We start from the raw sequence: 22,293 nt of genomic DNA, 5'->3' as shown, positions 1-22,293 counted from the left end.
ATCTAGGCATCGGATAAAAAAGTTTATTTGAAGAAAGTGTATTTTTTTGTTCTTCTTAATGGCGGTACAGGCTCGTTTTTTTAATATTGAATTTAATTACAGAGTAATTTCCACCTATTAATATATCTTTCAAATTGGGCTCTGTACCGCCATTCTTTATTATATTACGAATACGTGTGCCAAATATCTCGAAAAAATATTCAAAATTACAGCCGCAATCTTGGAACGCGTTGCTACCTGTTGATCGCTACTGTTTCCTCTTAATAAATTCTTTTATTATTATTGATTAATTAATATATAAACAATTTATAAAAAAATTCAATAACATATTTTATTTTTGTTATTTTATTCACTTTGACGGAAATCAAAACACAATCATTTCTTTACTGTGTGAATGACGTTAGCTTTGTATGTTTTAAATATTAATTGCCAAAATATAATTATTTACCTTAAAATTTCAAAGCCCAATATAAAATTAGTTGTGAAAACAACTGTTTGTGTAATATAAAGAAACTTCAAAACGCAAAAATTCGACAAAAACCGCAAAAAATTCAACTGACTGACAGCCACAAAACTAAACAAAGCAGAAACGTCAAACAAATTGTGCTTAAAATATGAAAACATACCGAATCGTCTTTTTTTGTACCTATCTCTTTTCAATGCACTGAGTCTAGATGGTTAATAAAAATAACATGTGTTGTTACTTAATAACAAACAGCAGCTGGTTTGTCATGAGTTTCATGCGAGGAAGAGAATGATGCTAGATAAAAAGTATGTGTTTTATCTCGCCAGGTATTAATGACGCACGGGTAAAGACTCGCGGACTCAACTGTAGTTATTTATGTACCAAGTCAGTAAAGTTACTGTTTATGGAACGAGTCTGATATTATGAGCAGAGCGAGCGTAGCGAGCGAGGAGAATAACAGACGAGTTCGATAAAGAGTCTTTACTGACCTGGTGCATACAAAATTTTATCGCCAACAATTTAATATTGGTTTTAACACTTACCTACTTACAACTTACAATTTAAGAATTTTTTAAATTTTAAACGTAATAAAAATTTCATGACAGTGATGACAGATAACTTTTGCATGATGGCCGCTTTCGATTTTTAATCGATAGTTATCAATATTAAATATTTACTAAATCGGTAAAGTTTTAATTTATTTTATATGAATATAAAAATAAAAAATACTACAGAATTTCACTTTTTGACATAAATTTAATTAACAATGACTTAAATTTTGTAAAATATTTTTAATAATTAAAGTAAATAAATTGTAAATTAACTCAAATAAATAATCGATTCTGCCATAGACCACTTATATTCAATCTCGATTAATCGCGGCAGGTAAAGCAAAATTCTTCTTTCAGTACAATAAAGTGTTACTTTACTGCCGCAAATGAGGGCAAATGAGTACAATAATGAATGACTTTAGTGACGGTTAGCGATAAAATAATTTTATCTACTCAATATCATATTATGTATAAGTTTTTAGTTTGTGAAAACTGTCATTATAATAGCAGTGCGTGAAGGATTTAAAATGTGCGTGAAGCAACAATGTATTTTAAATGGGATTTACTTTTTCGCACTGTTTTTTGGCACACTTTCATAATATAATCAAATATCCTATGTTTTTGACTTTCATATAATCAAATATGCTTAACTTTCGCGTTGTCATGGTGATGACATGTGAGCAATAAATTACAACAAAAGTTTTGACAGTTTTGTGGTTTGAAAGAAGTTAGAATTTTTAAAGTCAATGTTCTAAAAATTGGAGAATATAAATGAATTCCAGTGACGAAGAGGTACAGTTTTTTTATTTGTTTATCATAGATAAAATATTGTATGAAACTGTGCGTGAAGTACTTTTTATGAACTTACGCGATGTATAGCACTCGCTCCGCTGTCGCTCGTGCTCTAAACATCGCTTGCGTTTGCAAAAAGCATACTTCACGAACTGTTTCATAAATAACTATTATTAAATATCTAAATAAACAAAAATTCTGTACCTTGGGAATGTCCTACCTAATAAAATGTAGTCATTACGGTTTTCTCAAGAATAAAATCAATCATTGCTGTTACATCATTAGTACCCATTTGATGCCAACTATATTGCCAAAACTGCGGATATTTATCTGGATTCCATTGAGTATGATTTCTTGAATAAAAGTTACCCCTGCAGTTACCTAACCAAACGTCATATCCTTCATCAGCAAGCATATATGCCAAACCTCTTTTGGAACCCATTAGTACCCAATCATCGGCAGGAGCAAGGAGACCATGTTGTAAGTATACGACTTTATTAGTTTTTTTGTTGCTTTTTCCATAAGGTATTCTAAGAATAAATCATGGCATTAGAGTATCTATTATATGCATAGAGGTCGAAAACGAAAAATTACAAAAGTTTTAAAATAAAACATGGATGATCCCGTGGTTGATCCCATAGAATGAAACTTGGATGATACGACCAGCAATGGGATATATATAGAAATGAATTAATCAGTGCTCATTTCAGAAAATACTATAAAACAGCCATAAGACCAATTAAGTAAGTATGAGATACGGAACTGAATGTTGAGAAGTTGAAAAGAAAGAGAAACAACGAATGCATATGGTGAAAATGAGAATTCCTAGATCGACAAGTTTAGTAACACAAAAGGGTAAAATTAAGAATCAGTTTATTAGGGGAAGCCCAGAATTGGCAACAATTTTTGCCAAAATGGGAGAGCATAGGTTAGGATAGTGTGGGCATATTCAACGTAGAGACGTTAGTCACCCAATGTGAAGAATTTATGGTCTGCAGGTTCTTGGAAGGAGTAGGAGAGGAAGGCCAAAGAAGACCTGGAGGGAAACGATTAGGCAAGACATATCGGTAACGAAGATTGATATTAATATGACCCGAGATGGAGACTTATGGAGTAATGTAATTAATGAAGCTGACTCATCCTAGAGATAAAGCCAAGGGATTACCGGTAACAATGCGTGTGTTACCGGTAATCATACACGGATCAGTGGAATAAACATTACCAAAAAATACAGCGAACAATTTAAGAGTATCCCAGAAGATACATACAAAGAGTCATTGTTGAAATCACTCATCATCATCATCATCATCAACAACCCGTACTCGTCCACTGCCGGACATAAGTCTCCCTCAGCTCTTTCCATCTGCCTCTGTTTTGTTTGGCTTCCATCCAATTACTGATAACATGCTTCATATCGTCGGTCCATCCGATTGGTGGGCGTTCTCTGCTCCGTAGTGCTTCTTCTCGTAGCATCCACTCGACAATACGTTTTATCTATCGGTTGCCTGACAATCTGGCGACGTGTCCTGCCCAAGTCCACTTTAGCGACGCGATTTTTTCGACGGCGTCTCTTTTTTTTTTGTTCTACGACGTATTTCTTCTTTTGGGATTCGATCTCTCAGGGATCCCTCAGGGAGACAAAACATCTGGCGCTACATAGTCCTCTGAGTTACGTGAATCTTGTTCACTACCATTTTTGTGAGTGTTAATGTTTCCGCTCCATAAATGAGCAAAGGCAACACACACTGTTCAAAGATTTTCCTCTTTAGGCATATGGGTAAGTCCGATTTAAATACATAGTTCAGTTTACCAAAAGCTACCAAGGTTAATCATATGGGATGTGGGAGTTCGCATGTCTGGTTATCTCTTCCTAACCGAATTTCATGTCTCAAATACTTATAAGATTCAGTCTGCTCAATAGACATTCCATCAACAACAATAATACGATATATCGTACTTAGTATCGTAATTGGAATTGTACAGGATTTATAATAAAAGTAATCCATATCGATTTAATTTTTAAAATTCTCAAACAAATATTATTTACATGTGCTGTTTACATTACGTAAATGGGTGATATTGCTTCTGCAATGTAGGCCACTCGTTTTGAAAAGAACGGAGTCAGCAATTATGTTACTATTAGTAATTCACGGTCACATTCAAGTATGGTCATTATTCAGAAACCGACGTGGTTAGAGTAGAGACATTATCCATCCCGACATCAACTAGTTACTGTAGTACATGGTGACTTAAATAAATATATTCCGGTAATTAGTGTTTCAACTTAATCAACCCCATCATCGGGGGTAACAACACCCAGTACCAAGATAGAATCACTAAAAGAGATATATTACCCCATAACACCATCAGACCAAAGACGAAGGTTAAATACATATTAAACCATAAAACATGTAAATACAATGAAATGGAGATAAGCAGGTTATGTGGCGAGAACATCAAACAACAGATGGATTAAAAGAATATTAGAATGGAGAGTACCGGCATACAAACGTAGTATAAGTTAACCACCAACGCATTAGAGCGTTGAAATAAAAATAACTGTCGGGAACTTAATGATGGCTGTAATACAACAGGGATGCCCAACGACACCAACTCTTTTTAAAATATTTTTAGACCACGCTCTAACAACGTGGAAATAAAAATGTATCTAGTGATATGGGAATATCTATAAGGGACGTTTATCTCTACCCATTGTGTTTCGCAGACGATCAGGTAGTGATGGTTCAAGATGAGGAGAATACCAGCTACATGGTAAATGGTAAGAAAACTAAAAGGAAAAATCGGGAAGGTGGGCCTGGGAATTAATATGAAGAAAACGGAATACTTAGCAATATCGGAAGAAGACGTCAAAGATAGAAGAATAAGTAGAAATAAAAGGAACGAATAATTTTAAATATTTGGGTTTTGTAATGTCGAAAAAATGAAACAACAAAAGAAATGATAAAAAAAGATTGGGACAAACAAGATCTTGCATCAGACAACTCCAAAGTGTACTATGAACCAAAAACATTAAGGAGAAAATAAACAAAAATGATATACCAAACAATAGTCCGAAGTATCATGACATATGCCGCAGAAAATTGGCTCATAAACAAAAAAAACCAAAGAAGCATTCTGGCGACCGAAACAAAATACTGCAGAAAATGCTGTGGTCTGACCAGAAGAGACAGAAGACCGAATGAAGAGATGAGGAGAAGAATGCAAGTGGAAAAAGATGCTCTGCAATATATAGACGAGAGAAGACTAAAATGGTACTAAAATCGACTAAATGTTACTAAGAGCAGAAAACACATGGAAAATAAGGTTGTAGAATGAAGCTCAAGAGGGACAAGGAGAAGAGGACGACTGAGAAGATCTTGGAAAAATGAAGTCGACGAAGCCATGTCGAGGAAAGGATTGTAAGATGGAGGCTGGGATGATCGAAAAAAATGGAAGTCCTGGCTGATGGTAGGGAAATGGCACTAGCTGTAGACAACCGTTTGTTGTACAACTTGATGATGACAGCCCAGAATCGACAGGCACTGAGGAGTTTGGAAGAGGCCTTAGTTTAACAGTGGACAGTGCATGATTATGCAAAAATAAATTATGCACGTAAGAAGTTATATTTCTATTATATGATTTCTTAAAAATAAATATAGTTTAAACAGTTTGTTTTAATTTTTTTTTAACACCAAACAAATTTTGTGCTTACCGCTTTCAAAAAAATAAAAAAAGTATAGGATTGCACTGGACTCGAACTCACGACCTCTCGATCTCTGGCCGAATTAGTCGAGGCATTGAAGCACAAAAAAGGCCTTACTCTCGATTTTTGGCGCAGTAAGACGGATTTTAATGCAGTTTGGTGCGTTGGATTCGTGAGAATGTCAGGAAATTTTGTGAACTATTGTAATGAATAAGAAATCTGAAATTGCATTTGTGCATAAGAAAAATTAATTTCAAACGTGCATTTTGAAATAGGCAATTATTATAAATTTGCAACCCGGTAAATAGTTGGGCAACATCCCGATTAATTATTTTAATTATTTTTAATTATTTTTAATTACTTTTAATCATTTATAAGTCCATATAATAATAGTCTAAGATGTCAATAACCATTAATAATAAACAAAAAAAATTTCCTTATGTGGGAATTGAACCAAGTACTAACGGGTCCGTAGCTAAATACACATACCGCTAATCTACGCAGGCATTTGCTAGAGAACGGCGATATTAGGTATTTATAAACAAAACAAATTGGTAAGTAAAAATTTTAAAGAAAATGACTACATATTTAAGTCTACTTGCAATAGCCTCTTCGATAAAGGGTAGAGACCCAGAAACACTGTGTCAGAGGATGGCAAGAGACTCGAATTGAATCAAAACGAAAACGATTATTTTCTTTTTCTTCTACATATTTAAATGTATTATAAAATTAATATATTCCTAAATTTTAGAAGAAACATTCGTAAATAGGTATTATTAATATCTATTAATGTTACTAAATGAAATATAAATATTTTGACGTTTCACAATTTGACAATTCACTTTGAACTGCAGTGCCTTAAATTTTTTAAAGCACCGGTGCTTTAAAGTAGCATTTTTAACGCTCCTATGGAGTGCTATAAATTACCCGTGTTGAGCTGGCCCCCCCCACTTGCAAAAATTAAAAAACAAATAGCCCTGATTTATGAGCTATTTATGAGCTCTCATATTCCGCAAACTAAAAATTTTGAGCTCGTAAGCAAGCAAGCAATTTGATTCAACCCGACCTGTGGGATGTGTCCACCCTATCGAAAAAGTACATTCGGGTGTAACAATTCATTGGAGCGAGGTGTTTTGACCCGAGTATGAACAGGGATCACCCCACCTCGCTCCAATGCCCCAGGCCATCCCTTTCCCCCCCATAGCACGCTGATGCGCGATGGGGGCACAACTATCGTAGCCAAGTGCTCTTCACAATGGAATCCTGGGTAATAAGATTCCATGTGGTACCCTAATCGAATGCAAAAAACTAGGCCAGCGTGAAGCGCTCTGTGCCTTTATCTTCTTACTTACTTATCCGCGGAAACTAAAATTGCTTGCTTGGGCCCCAAGTTATTGTACCGAGCCCCATTGAGCTCTGTCCAATGACTTGTTGCTCGAGTTTTTTTTTGAGTGTTTTTTGGTTTTTTATATTTTTTTGGGGGCTTACGCCTTTTTTGTATTTTATATATTTTTTTGGGGGCTTACGCCCTTCTGTAATTTTCTATTACTGTCTTACCTTGAGGTGATCGTGGTATTGAACCTACGTGTGTTACGTTATCTTCGGCACTTGTTGTTTTCGAGCTACGAACCGTTCACTGTTTTCACTATTTTTCCCATTTCACAATATTTGCTGTTTTGGACGTTTGTGCTTCCATCGGTGGAACGCATCGTACCCTAGCATCTCTCGCAGTATGTGACTTGGGTGGTGCTCCAGTTCCGCGAATTTGACCCTTGCCTTGTCTGTCATCATTTCGGTGACTCTCACCTGTTGAAGTTCTCTGAACAGGAATCTTTCTGCTACGTATCTTGGGACTCTGGCTGCTTCTCTTAAGCTGCTGTTATGGACCGCTTGTATCTTCTTTTTGTGGGTGTTACATACTTGGCCCCATGCGAGAGATGCGTATGTTAATACCGGTAATATTATGCTGTTTATTAATCTTAACCTTGTTTTTAGTCTTAGTTTACTTTTTCTGCCTGTGAGTCCTCTTAATGTTGCTCTCGCTACGTTGGCCTTCTGGACTGTGGCTTCTACATGTTTTTGGAAGGTTAATCCTTTGTCCATGATGACACCTAGGTATTTAGCTTCATTTTTCCACTCGATGGGGGTGTTCTGCACTGTCAGCTGTTCTTCTGGCTGTTGTCTTCCCTTCTTGTATAGTACCGCTTGCGTCTTTTCTGAGTTGATGGCTATCTTCCATTTTATACTCCATTCCTCGATGTCTTCTAACGCTGTTTGCAGGTTGGTCACTGCTATTTCTACATTTCTGTGTTTGGCCGCTATCGCTGTATCATCGGCGTAGAGGCTCATTAGGGTCCCTGGTGTTCTAGGTACGTCAGCGGTGTATATTGTGTACAGCAGAGGTGACAGGACCGCTCCCTGTGGCACTCCAGCTTCCGGGCTCCCGAGCTCGGACAGGACTTGTCCTATCCGAACCCTGAAACTCCGGTCGCCCAAGTACGAAGAGATCAGTCTCGTCATCGCCCCGCTGTACCCATATCCTCGCATTTTATAAATGAGCCCCTTATGCCATACTCTGTCGAAAGCTTTGCTTACATCCAGGAATGCCGCTCCAGTGTACTGCTTATCATTGAAACCAGCTGCTATGTACTCAGTTAGTCTGAGTACTTGTAGCTCACTGGAGTGCTCTGCTCTGAATCCAAATTGAGCTTCAGGGATTATCTCTAATCTATTTGTTTCCGCTTGCAGTCTGCTGAGGATGATTCTTTCCACTATCTTGCTGATAGCTGGGAGTAAGCTGATTGGCCTGTAGTTCTGCGGGAACGTGTGGTTTTTGCCAGGTTTTGGGATCATGATGACATGGGCCTCTTTCCATCTGTTTGGGAATCTTTTATATCTGAGTATAGCGTTCACTATGTTTGTAAAATACACTATAGCTTTTCTGGGAAGGTATTTCAGAGCTCTATTTGATATTTGGTCTAGACCAGGCGCTTTTCTCGGAGAACTGTTTCTTATATTTTCGTTAATTTCTTCCGGTGATGTTGGGGGAATAATGTCTTCCGGATCCTCTGGTACCTCTTCTTGCTCTTCTACTTCTTCCAAGAAGTCATCGTCTTCGTCTACATGGAAGTTTAGCCTGCATTCACTTTCGAGTGTGGACCTCATCGCCTCAGCTTTTTCTTCTATGGAGTATACTATGCCGTTTACTCCGTGTAATGGGGGGATGGGTTTTCTATCGCTTTTTAGCATTTTCTGAAGCTTCCAGACGTTTTTCATGTTTGAGTCTGTTTCTTCCATCTCTTCTACGTAGTTTTCCCATTTTTTGCTGCGGTGTAGTCGAAGAGCCGTCTTCACCTCTCTATTTAGTGTATTTGCCCAGGTTTTGTCTACTCTGTTTCTCGTTCTTCTGGCTATTTGCTTCGCTCTGTTCTTTTCCCTTATAAGATCTTTTATTTCTTGTGTTATGTCTTTGAACCTTCCCGTGTGGATCTCGACTTCTTCTTCCGTTGTGCTGTTTCTGATTGCTTCTTGTATGATGTTTTCTAATTCTAGGACTTTTTCTTCTATTTGTTCTGGGTCGGTTAGAATTGGTACTATATTTATTCTTTCACTAACTAGTCTTTTGTAATTTGTCCACTTTATTTTCTTTTTAGTTCTCTTCGGTTTGTTTGTTTCTTCCCATGTTCCTATTTCTAGTAGAATGGGGTTGTGATCTGTGGTTCCTTCATTTAGTGTGATTAATTCTGTTTGGAGTCCTAGGTTTTTAGCAACAACGATGTCTATGTGGGTGGGAAGTCCATTTCCTGGGAAGTGTGTTGGATCTTCTGGGCCCATTGCCACTGTATCTTCGTTGTTTTCTATGTAACTGTTTAATAATCTTCCGTTTCGGTTCGTAGCTCTATCATTCCAGTTGGGGGATCTTGCATTAAGGTCTCCTATTATTATTGATGGTTCTGGGATGTTTAGGAACGCCTCTAGATCTTCGTCCATTAATGGGTCTTGCGGTCTTACGTAGGCTGATGTTATTCTGACTGCGCCTTGCCTCATTTTCACTTCTACCGTTGTTGCCTCCATGTTTACTAGTGGTGGAGTCGTGAATCTTGTGTGTTTAATTCCCTTCTTGACTAGTATGGCCGTTCCTCCTGATCTTCTTGTGTGGTCGTTCCTGTAAACATCGTACCCAGGACACTTTAGGTTGAAGTTGTTAGTGAGCTTGGTTTCCTGTATTGCTACGATGTCCATCTCGTATCTATTGACGAGTTCATCTAGGATGTTTTGGTTGGTTGAAATACCGCCTGGATTCCAGGAACCTATCCTCAAGTATCCCCTTTCTGTCACCATTACTTCTGTGCCTCCCTGGTGCCCAATATCACCTCTCTGACTACCCTAGTCACTATTCTGACTATGTAGTCTTCGTCTGGGATCGCTGTGGTGTTTTGCGCGTTTTGTGTGGCCTGGGCGTAGGAAACCCCGGCTGCTTGTGGTCGTCTTTGTTGTTGTGCTTGTTGGTGTTGTGGCCTCCTTGGCGGTGGTCTTCCCCATATTGGGCACCTAGGGCATCCTCTGTAGCTGGCTGGATGGCTGCCTTTGCAGTTTGCGCAAGTTGCTTTGACATCTCTGACACGTTTGCACTCTTTTGTTTGGTGGTCTTCACCGCACTTAACACACTTTGGGTCTTTGTGGCAAGCGTTTTGGGCGTGATGGAAGCCCTGGCAGTTAAAGCACTGCGTTGGTCCGTTTGCCTTTCGTAGGTCCTCTACCACGACCTTCATATGGCACAGGTTGGTTATCCGCTTTGCACCCTCAACGTCTTCGTGGTCCAGAGTCAGGACGAACATCGGAAGCTGTCTCTTGGGACCGGCTCTGGTGGACATGTTTTTCGCCGAATGGCAGACAATGTTATATTGTGCTGCCATTTCGTCTTTTATTGTCTCTTCTGTGGTGTTCGTTGGTAACCCTCTTAAAACCACTCTGGGTTTTCTATCCTCGTCTAACGGGAAGGCTATCCATTGTAGCCTTTTGGTTTTGTCTTTTGCGTCGTATGCTTTTGCATAGTCTTCCACTATCCTGACCATGCTTCTGTAATCTTCGGGGCTTTTTGCTTGAATGAGGGTTTCCCTACCGCTCCTGGAGATTTTGTTTATCGTGATTATTTTTTTCTTTTGGGCGATGCTGAGGATGGCCCCTGTCTCGCTCACGCTCTGTAATTTTATTACAGGCGGTTTTCGGTGATGTGTTACCTGTTGTTCAGGCAACACAGCGGTGTCTTCGTCTTCGTTTGTTTCCATCCGACTTTCTGACTCTGAGACACTGGGACGTCTCGGGGCAGGCGTGTCGCCACCTGCGCTCGTAGCTGGATGGATTGGGGAAACTGATCCTTGGGGCAGGTTGGGGGTGTCTTGCATCTGGGGAGACTTTGTCCTCATAGCGTTGCCTGCTTGGATTTCCCATGCCGTCGCCTCTTCCTTTGAAATCGGTGATTTCAGCGCTGGGAAATCTTCTTTGTTTTTTGGTTTAGCTTCGTTTCGGATATTTTTTAATCTCTCTTCAGCAGTTGGTTTTTGCTTTTTATCTTCAGGGCTTGGCTGTGGCTTCTTCACTTCAGAGGCTGGCTGTGGCTTCGGTTTAATCTGCTGTAGCTGTTGTTGCATCTGTTCCATGAGTTTTCTTGTTTCTTTCTGTTCTGTCAACAGGTCGTCCAATCGGTTTGTCATCTTCCGGAGTTCAGCTCTTAGTCGCTCGTTTTCTTCTTCTTTCTTTGCCATTTGTTCTTCGGCATTTAGAAACCTGGCCCTCATCGTTTCTATTATTTCTTCTAGGATTGCTACTTTGTCTCTCGGTTCATCTTCGCTCTCGGATTTTGATGTCCGTGCTCTTTTGGTCGTACCTCTGCCTGCCTCATCGGGAACTTCTTCCTCCATGGCCTCTACTTCCGAGCTTTCCTTTTCTTTCTTGTCGCTCTCTTTCTTTTTCTCCTCTTTCTTTTTTTTTGACTTTTCCTTCTTTATCTCGCTCTTGGGGAGTTTAAAACCATCGGTTTTTGCGTTCTCGTCCACGGACGAGTATCCATCATTTTCTTCCGAACTTAATCTCTGAAACACGTTTGAACCCACTTTACGTGTGTCCTCATAAGTTGGCGGGGTAGGCGCCATGGAACGGGGGGGTGATCGAGATCTAGCTCGATTCATCTGGGGTTTGGGGACGGATTTATCTAATTTTGATGAAGCCTTTTTGTCTGCCGACTGGCCCGACACCACGTCGGCTTCAGGGTTGGCTCCCTGCACAAAGGCGCGGTTGTTCACGTACTCAGACAGAACTGAGTACGGGATCCTCTTGCTGTTCTCGTTCTACTGACCTAGGGGCCGGGGCTGCCCGATGTAGATTCCAAAGAACTACACCTTGCAGTGTCGATACCCTTACGGAGGCACAGTAGAAATCCCGTGACGGGCTCAAGTAGAGCCCGTCTTGCTTTTTCCGCTAACCGTTGTCTAGCTACGGCGTCTCAGAGAATCCAATAAAATCAAATTCCCTAAGTTTCACCGCATCCAGTCAATCGGCCTTTGCCTCTCCTTCTCGCCTCGGAGAGTGAGTAACGCTCAACTGGTGTTGCGCTTACATCCGCAACTGGACTGAGAAGTCCACAATCAAGCTACCCCCACCTCGTTCGGCTGCTCTTCGCTGTTGCACCGCTCCCCTGGCACGTCTTTACTGTTCAGCGTCCGACGCTGAACATTTTGAGCTCGTTCCACTGAGCAGGAATTTAATACCCTAGTGGGGGGGGGGGCTGAGTCAGCCCCCCCCACTACTTAAAAATAGGAATATTGAATCGGTTTTTGCGGCAGAATTACGAGCTATTTATGAGCTCTTGAAATTATATAGTTTCGATTTTTGAGCTCATCCCCTTCACCCCCAAACAACCCTTTAATTGATTTAACTTAAGAGAAAGATGCTGAGAAAACTTAAAATATATCGTATTGCGGATATAATTCCTATAGCTTATATACTCTAAGAATAAACTATTAAATCAAGGGCATTTCGATTACTGAGCTACAACCCCTTCGCAAGAAAACCACCCTATCTTCCCGGCTTAAGAGAAAGTTGTACTTAAAATGCGTTAAACTAATTATTTGGCGACTACATATCATTTAATAATTTATAAGCTTCCAAATTACGCGCATTTAGATCAGTAAATTGCAATTTATTTTGTATAGTGCAGTCACTGAAGGTAAAAATCAACGATTACCTTCAATTTCGGTGAACCTTCATCGATTTTCACGAAAATTGGTCAGTGGTTAGAGGATACGTCAAGAAACAAAGGTGACATGGTACCACCTTGCGCCTTTACCCTGAGGGTGGATACCGCCCCTTCTCCGGGCTGAAAATTATTTTATAAAAAATAACTGCACAAATCAATAAAAGAACAAATTAAAAGCAAAATTTATTATATAAAGTTAATAAAATAAGTCAATACTTTTTAAGTTTTTAAAGATCAAAGATTTTAATTATTTGTGAAAAAAAATGCATGTTTTGAAGAGGTTTTTTGTAAATCACTGAAAAACTGTAAGTTTTTACAAAAAAGTTAATAGTAGTTTAATTCGTATAGCTTATATTCTAAGAATAATCTCTAAAATCACGCGCCTTTCGATTATTGAACTACAACCCCTTCGCAAGAAAACCATCCCATATTCCCGGCTTAAGAGAGAGTTGTTCTTAAAATAATTTAAATTGATTATTTGGCGACTACATATCGTTTAATAATTTATTAGCTTGCAAAATATACGCATCTCAATTATTGAATTGCCATTTTCTTTCTATAGTGCAGTCACTGAAGGTAAAAATCAACTATTACCTTCGATTTCGGTAAATCTCCATTTATTTTCACGAATTGACAATAACAACTTGGGGTTTTAGCCTGGGGTATATGTCACCCCTTCTCGGGAGTGAAAATTACTTTATTAAAAATAACCCCACAAACCGAGAGAGGGACAAATTGTAAGCAAAATTTGTTACATAATGTGATTAAAATAAATCAATACTTTTTGAGTTATTAAAGATCAAATATTTTAATTTTTGGAAAGAAAATGCATGCTTTAGAGCGATTTTTCATAAATGACTCAAAAACTGTAAGTTTTTACAAAAAAGTTTTCATCACTAAAATTGAAGCTAATAAAAAATATAATAAATTGCTTACTTGAAAAACCTTTAATGTTAATTTAAAGTAAGTTATTGGTAATAAAATGTATATTTTTTTCCGCGACTGTTCAAATCTAAGGGTTCAAGCTTAAATAACGGGAAAAAGATGCAATTTATAACACTTAGATACTAATTACTTGTCAAATTACTTAGAAATACCCATCAAAAATAAGATCCAGAAAAAGTTGATAGTATCAAAATCCGCTCACCAATTTTCGTGAAAATGAATGGAGATTTACCGAAATCGAAGGTCATAGTTGATTTTTACCTTCAGTGACTGCACTATAGAAAGAAAATGGCAATTCAATAATTGAGATGCGTATATTTTGCGAGCTCATAAATTATTAAACAATATATAGTCGACAAATAATTAATTTAAATTATTTTAAGTACAACCCTCTCTTAAGCCGGGAATATGGGATGGTTTTCTTGCGAAGGGGTTGTAGTTCAATAATCGAAAGGCGCGTGATTTTAGAGATTATTCTTAGAATATAAGCTATACGAATTAAACTACCATTAACTTTTTTGTAAAAACTTACAGTTTTTTAGTGATTTACAAAAAACCTCTTCAAAACATGCATTTTTTTTCACAAATAATTAAAATCTTTGATCTTTAATAACTTAAAAAGTATTGACTTATTTTATTAAGTTTATATAATAAATTTTGCTTTTAATTTGTTCTTTTATTGATTTGTGCAGTTACTTTTTATAAAATAATTTTCACCCCGGAGAAGGGGCGGTATCCACCCTCAGGGTAAAGGCGCAAGGTGGTACCATGTCACCTTTGTTTCTTGACGTATCCTCTAACCACTGACCAATTTTCGTGAAAATCGATGAAGGTTCACCGAAATTGAAGGTAATCGTTGATTTTTACCTTCAGTGACTGCACTATACAAAATAAATTGCAATTTACTGATCTAAATGCGCGTAATTTGGAAGCTTATAAATTATTAAATGATATGTAGTCGACAAATAATTAGTTTAACGCATTTTAAGTACAACTTTCTCTTAAGCCGGGAAGATAGGGTGGTTTTCTTGCGAAGGGGTTGTAGCTCAATAATCGAAATGCCCTTGATTTAATAGTTTATTCTTAGAGTATATAAGCTATAGGAATTATATCCGCAATACGATATATTTTAAGTTTTCTCGGCATCTTTCTCTTAAGTTAAATCAATTAAAGGGTTGTTTGGGGGTGAAGGGGATGAGCTCAAAAATCGAAACTATATAATTTCAAGAGCTCATAAATAGCTCGTAATTCTGCCGCAAAAACCGATTCAATATTCCTATTTTTAAGTAGTGGGGGGGGCTGACTCAGCCCCCCCCCCAGTAGGGTATTAAATTCCTGCTCAGTGGAACAAGCTCAAAATTTTTAGTTTGCGGAATATGAGAGCTCATAAATAGCTCATAAATCAGGGCTATTTGTTTTTTAATTTTTGCAAGTGGGGGGGGGGGCAGCTCAACACGGGTCTATAAATTGCATTTTTAACACGTTTGTAGAAAAATATATTTAAAAACACTAATATATTCTTTCCACACCTTTTATGGACTGATCAATACATAAATTAAAACATTTAGTAACGAACTCCATACTGCCTGTGTGCGCAGATTACTAAAATTTCACCCTCAATGAAATCGCGCCTAAAGAAATATAACTTCAAAAAGGCAGTATAACTGTTAACTAACCTTTGTTGTTTCTCTTCCCACAAATTTTAACACGCAACAACCATACATTACATAACCAAACCGTCAACCGTCCACACCACAGCTGTGCTACAGCTGCCATATTGGATAATTTTTGACATGTCATTTGAACATCCAATCAGAACAAAGTTATAATGCGCATGCGTCCGGATCATAGGTTTTAACATATAAAAATTCACCCTCATATCGCCCGTAAAGAAGTATAACTTCAAAAATCTAACACATTCGTTAAAGAAAAGCGTGGGGCACGAAAAGTATAAAAGTATCTATTCTCAAACCGATTATTCGATGAAGACGCGCTCCACGCTTTCCTTTAACGAATGTGTTAGATTTTTTCAATTTTTTAACGAATGTGTGTCATTTTTGCATATTTAACCTGTCTAACAGTTTATTTCGAATAATTATTCGAGTTTGAATTTTTTTATTTTTTCCTTTTTAGTTGATTTTTTTATATTTTTAATTTTAGTCACTGGTAACTAAAGAAAAGCTTTCCTTAAAATTTTTTTTTCGTATTTTTTATTTTTTTCTTTTTACTCTAACACTTTTCAAATATTAAAATATATCGTCATGTTTAAAAAAAGAATGTATATGATAGACATATTTTTTGCATTTATTTCAACATTTGATACGTACATTGTACATTTTCTGTAATTTCTTCATACATTTCTTAAAGTAAAATTATCATTTACACCTATTACAGTTTTCGCAGTCTTTCAATCTCTTCTAATGCTTTACCCTGTGTAGACCCTGTAAATTTCTTATTTACAGTACTCCGGAGATCACTTACGACGTCATATTCGTTTTCAGCGACCCCAAAACCCCCTGAGTAACGCAATGCAGTTCTTCCATGCGTAAGCCCACTAATGATCCCACTCGGCTCAATGCAACGTAAGCCTGTCCTTCCGCAAACACTTTCGAGCCTAGGTTAATTGTTTCGGGCCTAAACAGTTAACGTAAAACGTGAAATTATGTATTGTATAGTTCATATAACTAGCTACAATCTGTAAAAGTTTTAAGTTTCTACATTGTAAAAAACAAGAAAATTTAAGCACTTTGCTTTAAAATCGTTTTTTTTTATTTAAACAATTAATAAACATAAATTTTGTTATTGACTATTCGTGTATTATTCCCGCGAATTCATATGTCTGCAAATTTTCATTCATTTGCATTGAAGAAAAGGCAGTCAAATGAATGTCTAAATACTTGACCCAAATGATTGAACTAAAGAAGAGCGTTAAAAAAAAGACTTTGAATCGTCAAAATCATACGATATAATATAAATAATCAATCTTTAATCGAATCAAAATTTAAACGGGTTTAAAAAACAGTTTGTGGTAAATAGAAATAAAATATTACCTGAATATGTTTAAAATATACCCATCGGATGTAGTCAAATAATAACTTTCTACGGGATATCCTTCATTTTGAATTAGTTCTGTTGCTGAAACGCGTTTTTGTGTCCCAAAGTTTTCCAGTTTCAAATCCAATAAAGTCTTAAAAATATCTCCTCTTGTCTCTATGCCGAGAGCAACAGCAGAGTTAAGTAAAATTTGAATAGCACTAGCGTCAGTTTTTAGCCCATCCACTAAATTAGTGGCAACTTCATCCAGGGCAATACCGGCTTTGGCAGTATAGAGAAGAGCAAAAATCAAAAACAACTGCTTCGTTAGAAACATTTTTTTAATTTAGAAGTAATCTAATAGGTTTATGTATTTATACATATTTTTATCTAATGTGAGTTTATACCGTGAATACTTTGTCTTGTTTGGAATAATACTTTAAATACATATTACCTTATTCAAGATAATCTGTTATGTAAATGTATAGTTTTTTTTAACTTCCTTAAAACAGATACAAATTTTTCTGTAGGTAAGTATGTATTACACTACTCTAGATCTTTATATAAACGAAATATAAACGAAAGATGGCAAAAATTAAAATGCAAAATAAATAAAACAACAAACGAAGTAATAGGAAAGAAAAAAACAACAAAAAGAAATAAAGACTGGTACGATCAAAACTACGAAACAGACAGAACATTAAAAAACTCAGCCAGAATGACATGGATTAAAAACCCGTTAGAACAAAACAAAGAAAAACACAAAATAGAGAGAAACAAAGCCAACGCAACAAATAAAAAGAAAAAAAATACTGGTTATATGAAAAGCTAGAGGATGTAGAAAAAGACAAAAAAATAATAAAATAAAACAATTTTACAAAAAAGTCAGAGCAACAAAAAATACGCCCAGCATTAAAAAAAGAGGACCAACAAACCAAAAATGAGAAACTGTGTTTGAAGACAAACAGATGAGCAGAATATAAGAAGAATATTATGAACAATGCTATTAACTACGGAGGAAACACACTGCGATGAAGAAGTAAGACTAATAGTACAAGATAACGACGAAGTAGAAATTCCCACAGAAGAAAAAGTACAAAAATAAATTAAAAACCTCCGAAACGGAAAAGCAGCAGCAGAAGATGAAATACACTACTCAACAATTGAAGTGGATAATTTTAAAATTCCTAGAATTAACATATAAAACTATTTTTAAAATAATTGCCTGTACTATACTCTATATGCTATCTTTATTGCCAATATTTTTTGCATGTAGTTTTTTTCTCCCTATTCTTATCAACCCTTATCTCGTATAAAAGAGAAATGTTCCAAACATGAATATATCATTCGTATAAAAGTGCTTGTATTGGCTTTACCAGTTGTCAATAAGTCCAGAAATCTATTTATCACAAAAACATTATGCCGCAAAGACGTTTAGAACTAGTGCAGCTCGAGCAATTAGTTCGTTGGATCCAACAAGGCATAACTCAACAAGAGGTTGCTATGAGGCTAAATGTGTCGCAAAGTGTGATAAGTCGTGCATGGAATCGGTATGTAGCAACTGGATCTGCAACATACAGGCATGAAGGAGGAAGAGAACGATCTACAACTCGTCGGCAAGACCGTTTTGTAGTTCTGACGGCAAGAAGAAACCCAACGTTCACGGCTTCCAGAATTAACAGTATCTTTAGGCATGCTACTGGACGAGCGATTTCCAGTCAAACTATCAGAAGACGGTTACATGCATCCAATTTAAGGGCTAGACGGTGCGCTACCCATCCACGACTAATTAGGGAGCAGCGTGCATGCAGATATCGCTGGGCGATGGAACACTATCAGTGGAATTTCGAAAATTGGAGGAATGCTCTCTTTACTGACGAGTCCAGATTTCGTATGTATACGAATGATGGCCGATTATTGGTGTGGAGGGAAAGAGGACAGCGTTACAATGAAAATCTGCTAGTCCCAACCATTCTTTTTGGAGGTGGATCCGTTTGCGTGTGGGGAGGCATATGTTTTGACGGTCGCACGGACTTAGTCGTCTTAATTAATAAGACAATGACTGCTACACGATATCGAGACAGAGTCATAGTACCAATAGTTGTTCCATTTTTTGGTGCAAATTATTTTCTATTTTTTGTTTCTTAAAGAATTTCTTTCTTTCGGTTCATCTGTATGAAAATACGAAGTAAAAATAAATCTTTATTTATATCACTCTATTTTTCTATTTGACCTTATGAATAAAAAATAAAATACACATTTTCATAATATCCACTTCAATTGTTGAGAAGTGTAGCAGTGACATTATAGCCCGATCAAAGAACAATCGGACCCCAAAAAAAATAGTATAGTAGAATAGGTAGTTGAAAGTGTCTATTATTATGTAAGAAAAAGTTTACAATTCTACATCCCCTCCATTTTACACAAATGGAGGGGAATACCCCCTCTCGAAGGTGAAAACTATACATTCAAAATAACACCGGAATTGGATAAAATGACGTAAGTCTAAACAACTTTTGTTCTATAGAGTTTTTCGCTAAGTCAATACTTTTCTAGTTATTTTCGAGTGAATATCTTCATTTTTAACAAAAAAAAAACATGTTTTTGGACGGTTTTTCGGAGATAACTCAAAAAGTAATTATTTTATCGAAAAAAATATTCTTAGCAAAAATATAGCTTATAAAAAATTGAAGAAATGCTGTATGCATGAGGTCTGTAGACCCAGTAGAAGTAGAGTTATAGCTAATGAAAAGTAGGTTCTTCTTCGTCAAATTCCAAATCGAATATTTCAATGTGAAATAGCCCAAAAACGGAGCACTTTTCGGGAAAAATTGATTTCAACTTTTTTAAAGTGTTTAAAAAAAGGTTTATTTTGTTAAAAAAAAAATAAAACATTAAAAGTAAGTGAGTTACGCTCAAAATATTTTTGATCCCCAGCCATAGCATAACCAATTTTTGTCTAACAAGAAAACAATAAATTAAAACTATTCAGAAAAGCAAAACGAACATTTTATTACTCTTTGAGATTTTTGGTATTACTAACCATTTTTAAGGTAATTCCATAAAAAATTCCATGTTTTTCAAAATAAAAAAAAAATGTTTTATTTTAAACCCAATTTTTTTCAAAAATGATCGCTTTGAACCAATGAAACATATAATATAAACAATACATAAGTAAAGTAACTTGTGAAGCGGTAACGATTAATTTTAGTTGGGAAGCTAAATAGAGGGTGATTTTCGCGATTTTTTTAGCAAAAAATAAAAAAGACCAGCAATATTTTGAGCGTAACTCATTTACTTTTAACGTTAGAGTTTTTTAAAATCCAAAAATAAACCTTTTTTTATACATTTTAAAAAAGTTGTAACGAATTTTCTCCGAAAATTGCTCCGTTTTTGGGTTATTTCAATTTGGAATATTCGATTTGGAATTTGACGAAGAAGAACCTACTTTTCATTAGCTACAACTCTGCTTCTGCTGGGTTCTACAGACCTCATGCATACATAATTTTTTTGCTTTTTATAAGGTATATTTTTGCTAAGAATATTTTTTTCGCTAAAATACTTACTTGCGAAAAGCCGTCCTAAAATATGTTTTTTTTTTTGTTAAAAATTAACATATTCACTCGCAAATAACTCGAAAAGTATCAACTTAGTGAAAAAACTCTATAGAACAGAAGTTACTTAGAATTAGTCATTTTATACAATTTCGGACTTATTTTGAACGTATATATTTTCACCCCTGAGAAAATATTTTTCACCCCGTATTTCCCAATTTTTGTAAAATGGAGGGGATGTAGAATTGTAAACTTTTTCTTATATAATAATAGACAATTTCAACTACCTATTTCCAAACGTTCATCCTTCCTTTATTTTTTTGGAGGTTTTCGTAAAATGTTGTGTTCCCTGATCGGGCTATTAATAAAATACGGAGAAAGAGAATTACATAAATAGGCCAGGGTAATAAGATAAAAATATACATTGTTCGTGACACTCGAGCTACCAGGGTACTGAAGCGTTTTTTCGACAAGTAATACCTATAGGAACAACTTGTAACTATTTCCTGCGTAGGATCTGGCGGCCATTTTTATTTATAAACAATTAACTCTCAAAAAATGGCATTTTCCCCTTTTTTTTTCAAATCAATGGAAAACAGTGAAACTTATGATTTTTTTAGTACAAATATCTTTGAGATTATGGAAAAAGCTTTAAAATGACATATTACAAAGTTTGATATACTCATTTATTGTTAATATAATTGCGAAAAAAGGTCGGAATTGCAAAGAAAATTATTTTCGCAATAACTGCTGTAAAAGTTAGTGTACAGCTTTGAAATTTTTGTCAAATGAGGGTTCTTTGGTGCTTAATATGTGATAAAAATTTCAAAGCGATTCATTCAATTGTTTAAATTTTATTCGAATTGTTTATCTCAGTGAGCATTTTTTTTGCACTAACATAAGTCAGAAAAAAATGACGTTAGAACCATTCCACAGGTGTCAAATGGAAGAGCATGAACTATATTTTCAACTTGGTTTCAAAAAAGCGAATAAAAAATGCATTTATTAGTAATAAATAATTGTGCAAAAGTATCGTAAATCTTTCCTTATAAACTTTTTGAATAACTTTTTCCAAAAAAATTAACTTTTTTACCCTGTTTTAAGTGCACAACTACCAAGTAATGTTATTTATATCATAATTGATAAAAAATTGTAATAAATATATATAATTTCTTATATAACAAAATAAAAAGTTTATAAGGAAAGATTTACGATACTTTTGCATAATTATTTATTACTAATAAATGCATTTTTTTATTCGCTTTTTTTAAACCAAGTTGAAAATATAGCGCGTGCTCTTTCATTTGACACCTGTGGAATGGTTCTAACGTCATTTTTTTCTGGCTTATGTTATTGTAAAAAAAATGCTCTTTGGGATAAACAATTTGAATAAAATTTAAACAATTGAATGAATCGCATTGAAATTTTTATCACATATTAAGCACCAAAGAACCCTTATATGACAAAAATTTCAAAGCTGTACACTAATTTTTACAATAGATATTGCGGAATTAATTTTTTTTGCAATTCCAACCTTTTTTCGCAATTATATTAACAATAAATGAATATATCAAACTTTGTAATATGTCATTTTAAAGCTTTTTCCATAATCTCAAAGATATTTGTACTAAAAAAACCATAACTTTCACTGTTTTCCATTGATTTGGAAAAAAAGGGAAAATGCCATTTTTTGACACTTAATTGTTTATAAATAAAAATGGCCGCCAGATCCTACGCAGGAAATAGTTACAATTTGCTCTTATAGGTATTACCTGTCGAAAAAACGCTTCAGTACCCTGGCTGCTCGAGTGTCATGGAAAAAACCTTATTACCCTGGACTAAAAGAAATAAACCAGATAATACAACAAATATGGATACAAAACAGACTACCAGACGATTTAGTCCAGAAAGCCACTGCGCATCCGCTAGGAAAAATATTCTAATTCGGATTTTTTGCACAATCTTACTCAAAAAGGACTCCTTTTAACAAATTT

The 22,293-nt window shown here is 35.8% G+C and overlaps 1 protein-coding gene across 1 annotated transcript in view; it reads right to left on the bottom strand.

Annotated features, from left to right (window-relative positions):
• The window catches only part of LOC126889539 (lipase 3-like), a 59,427-nt gene extending 42,317 nt beyond the window's left edge, over positions 1 to 17,110 (bottom strand). The window contains exon 1 of the mRNA XM_050657893.1: positions 16,763 to 17,110. Coding sequence (XP_050513850.1) covers positions 16,763 to 17,082 — 320 coding nt within the window. The 5' untranslated portion in view covers positions 17,083 to 17,110. The remainder of the gene's footprint in view (positions 1 to 16,762) is intronic.
• Positions 17,111 to 22,293: the final 5,183 nt, after the last annotated feature.

Source organism: Diabrotica virgifera, chromosome 8, assembly GCF_917563875.1.
Source record: "Diabrotica virgifera virgifera chromosome 8, PGI_DIABVI_V3a".
Classification (NCBI taxonomy): domain Eukaryota; kingdom Metazoa; phylum Arthropoda; class Insecta; order Coleoptera; family Chrysomelidae; genus Diabrotica; species Diabrotica virgifera.
Note: the sequence above shows the minus strand (reverse complement) of the source record. Positions and strands in the feature narration are given on the sequence as shown.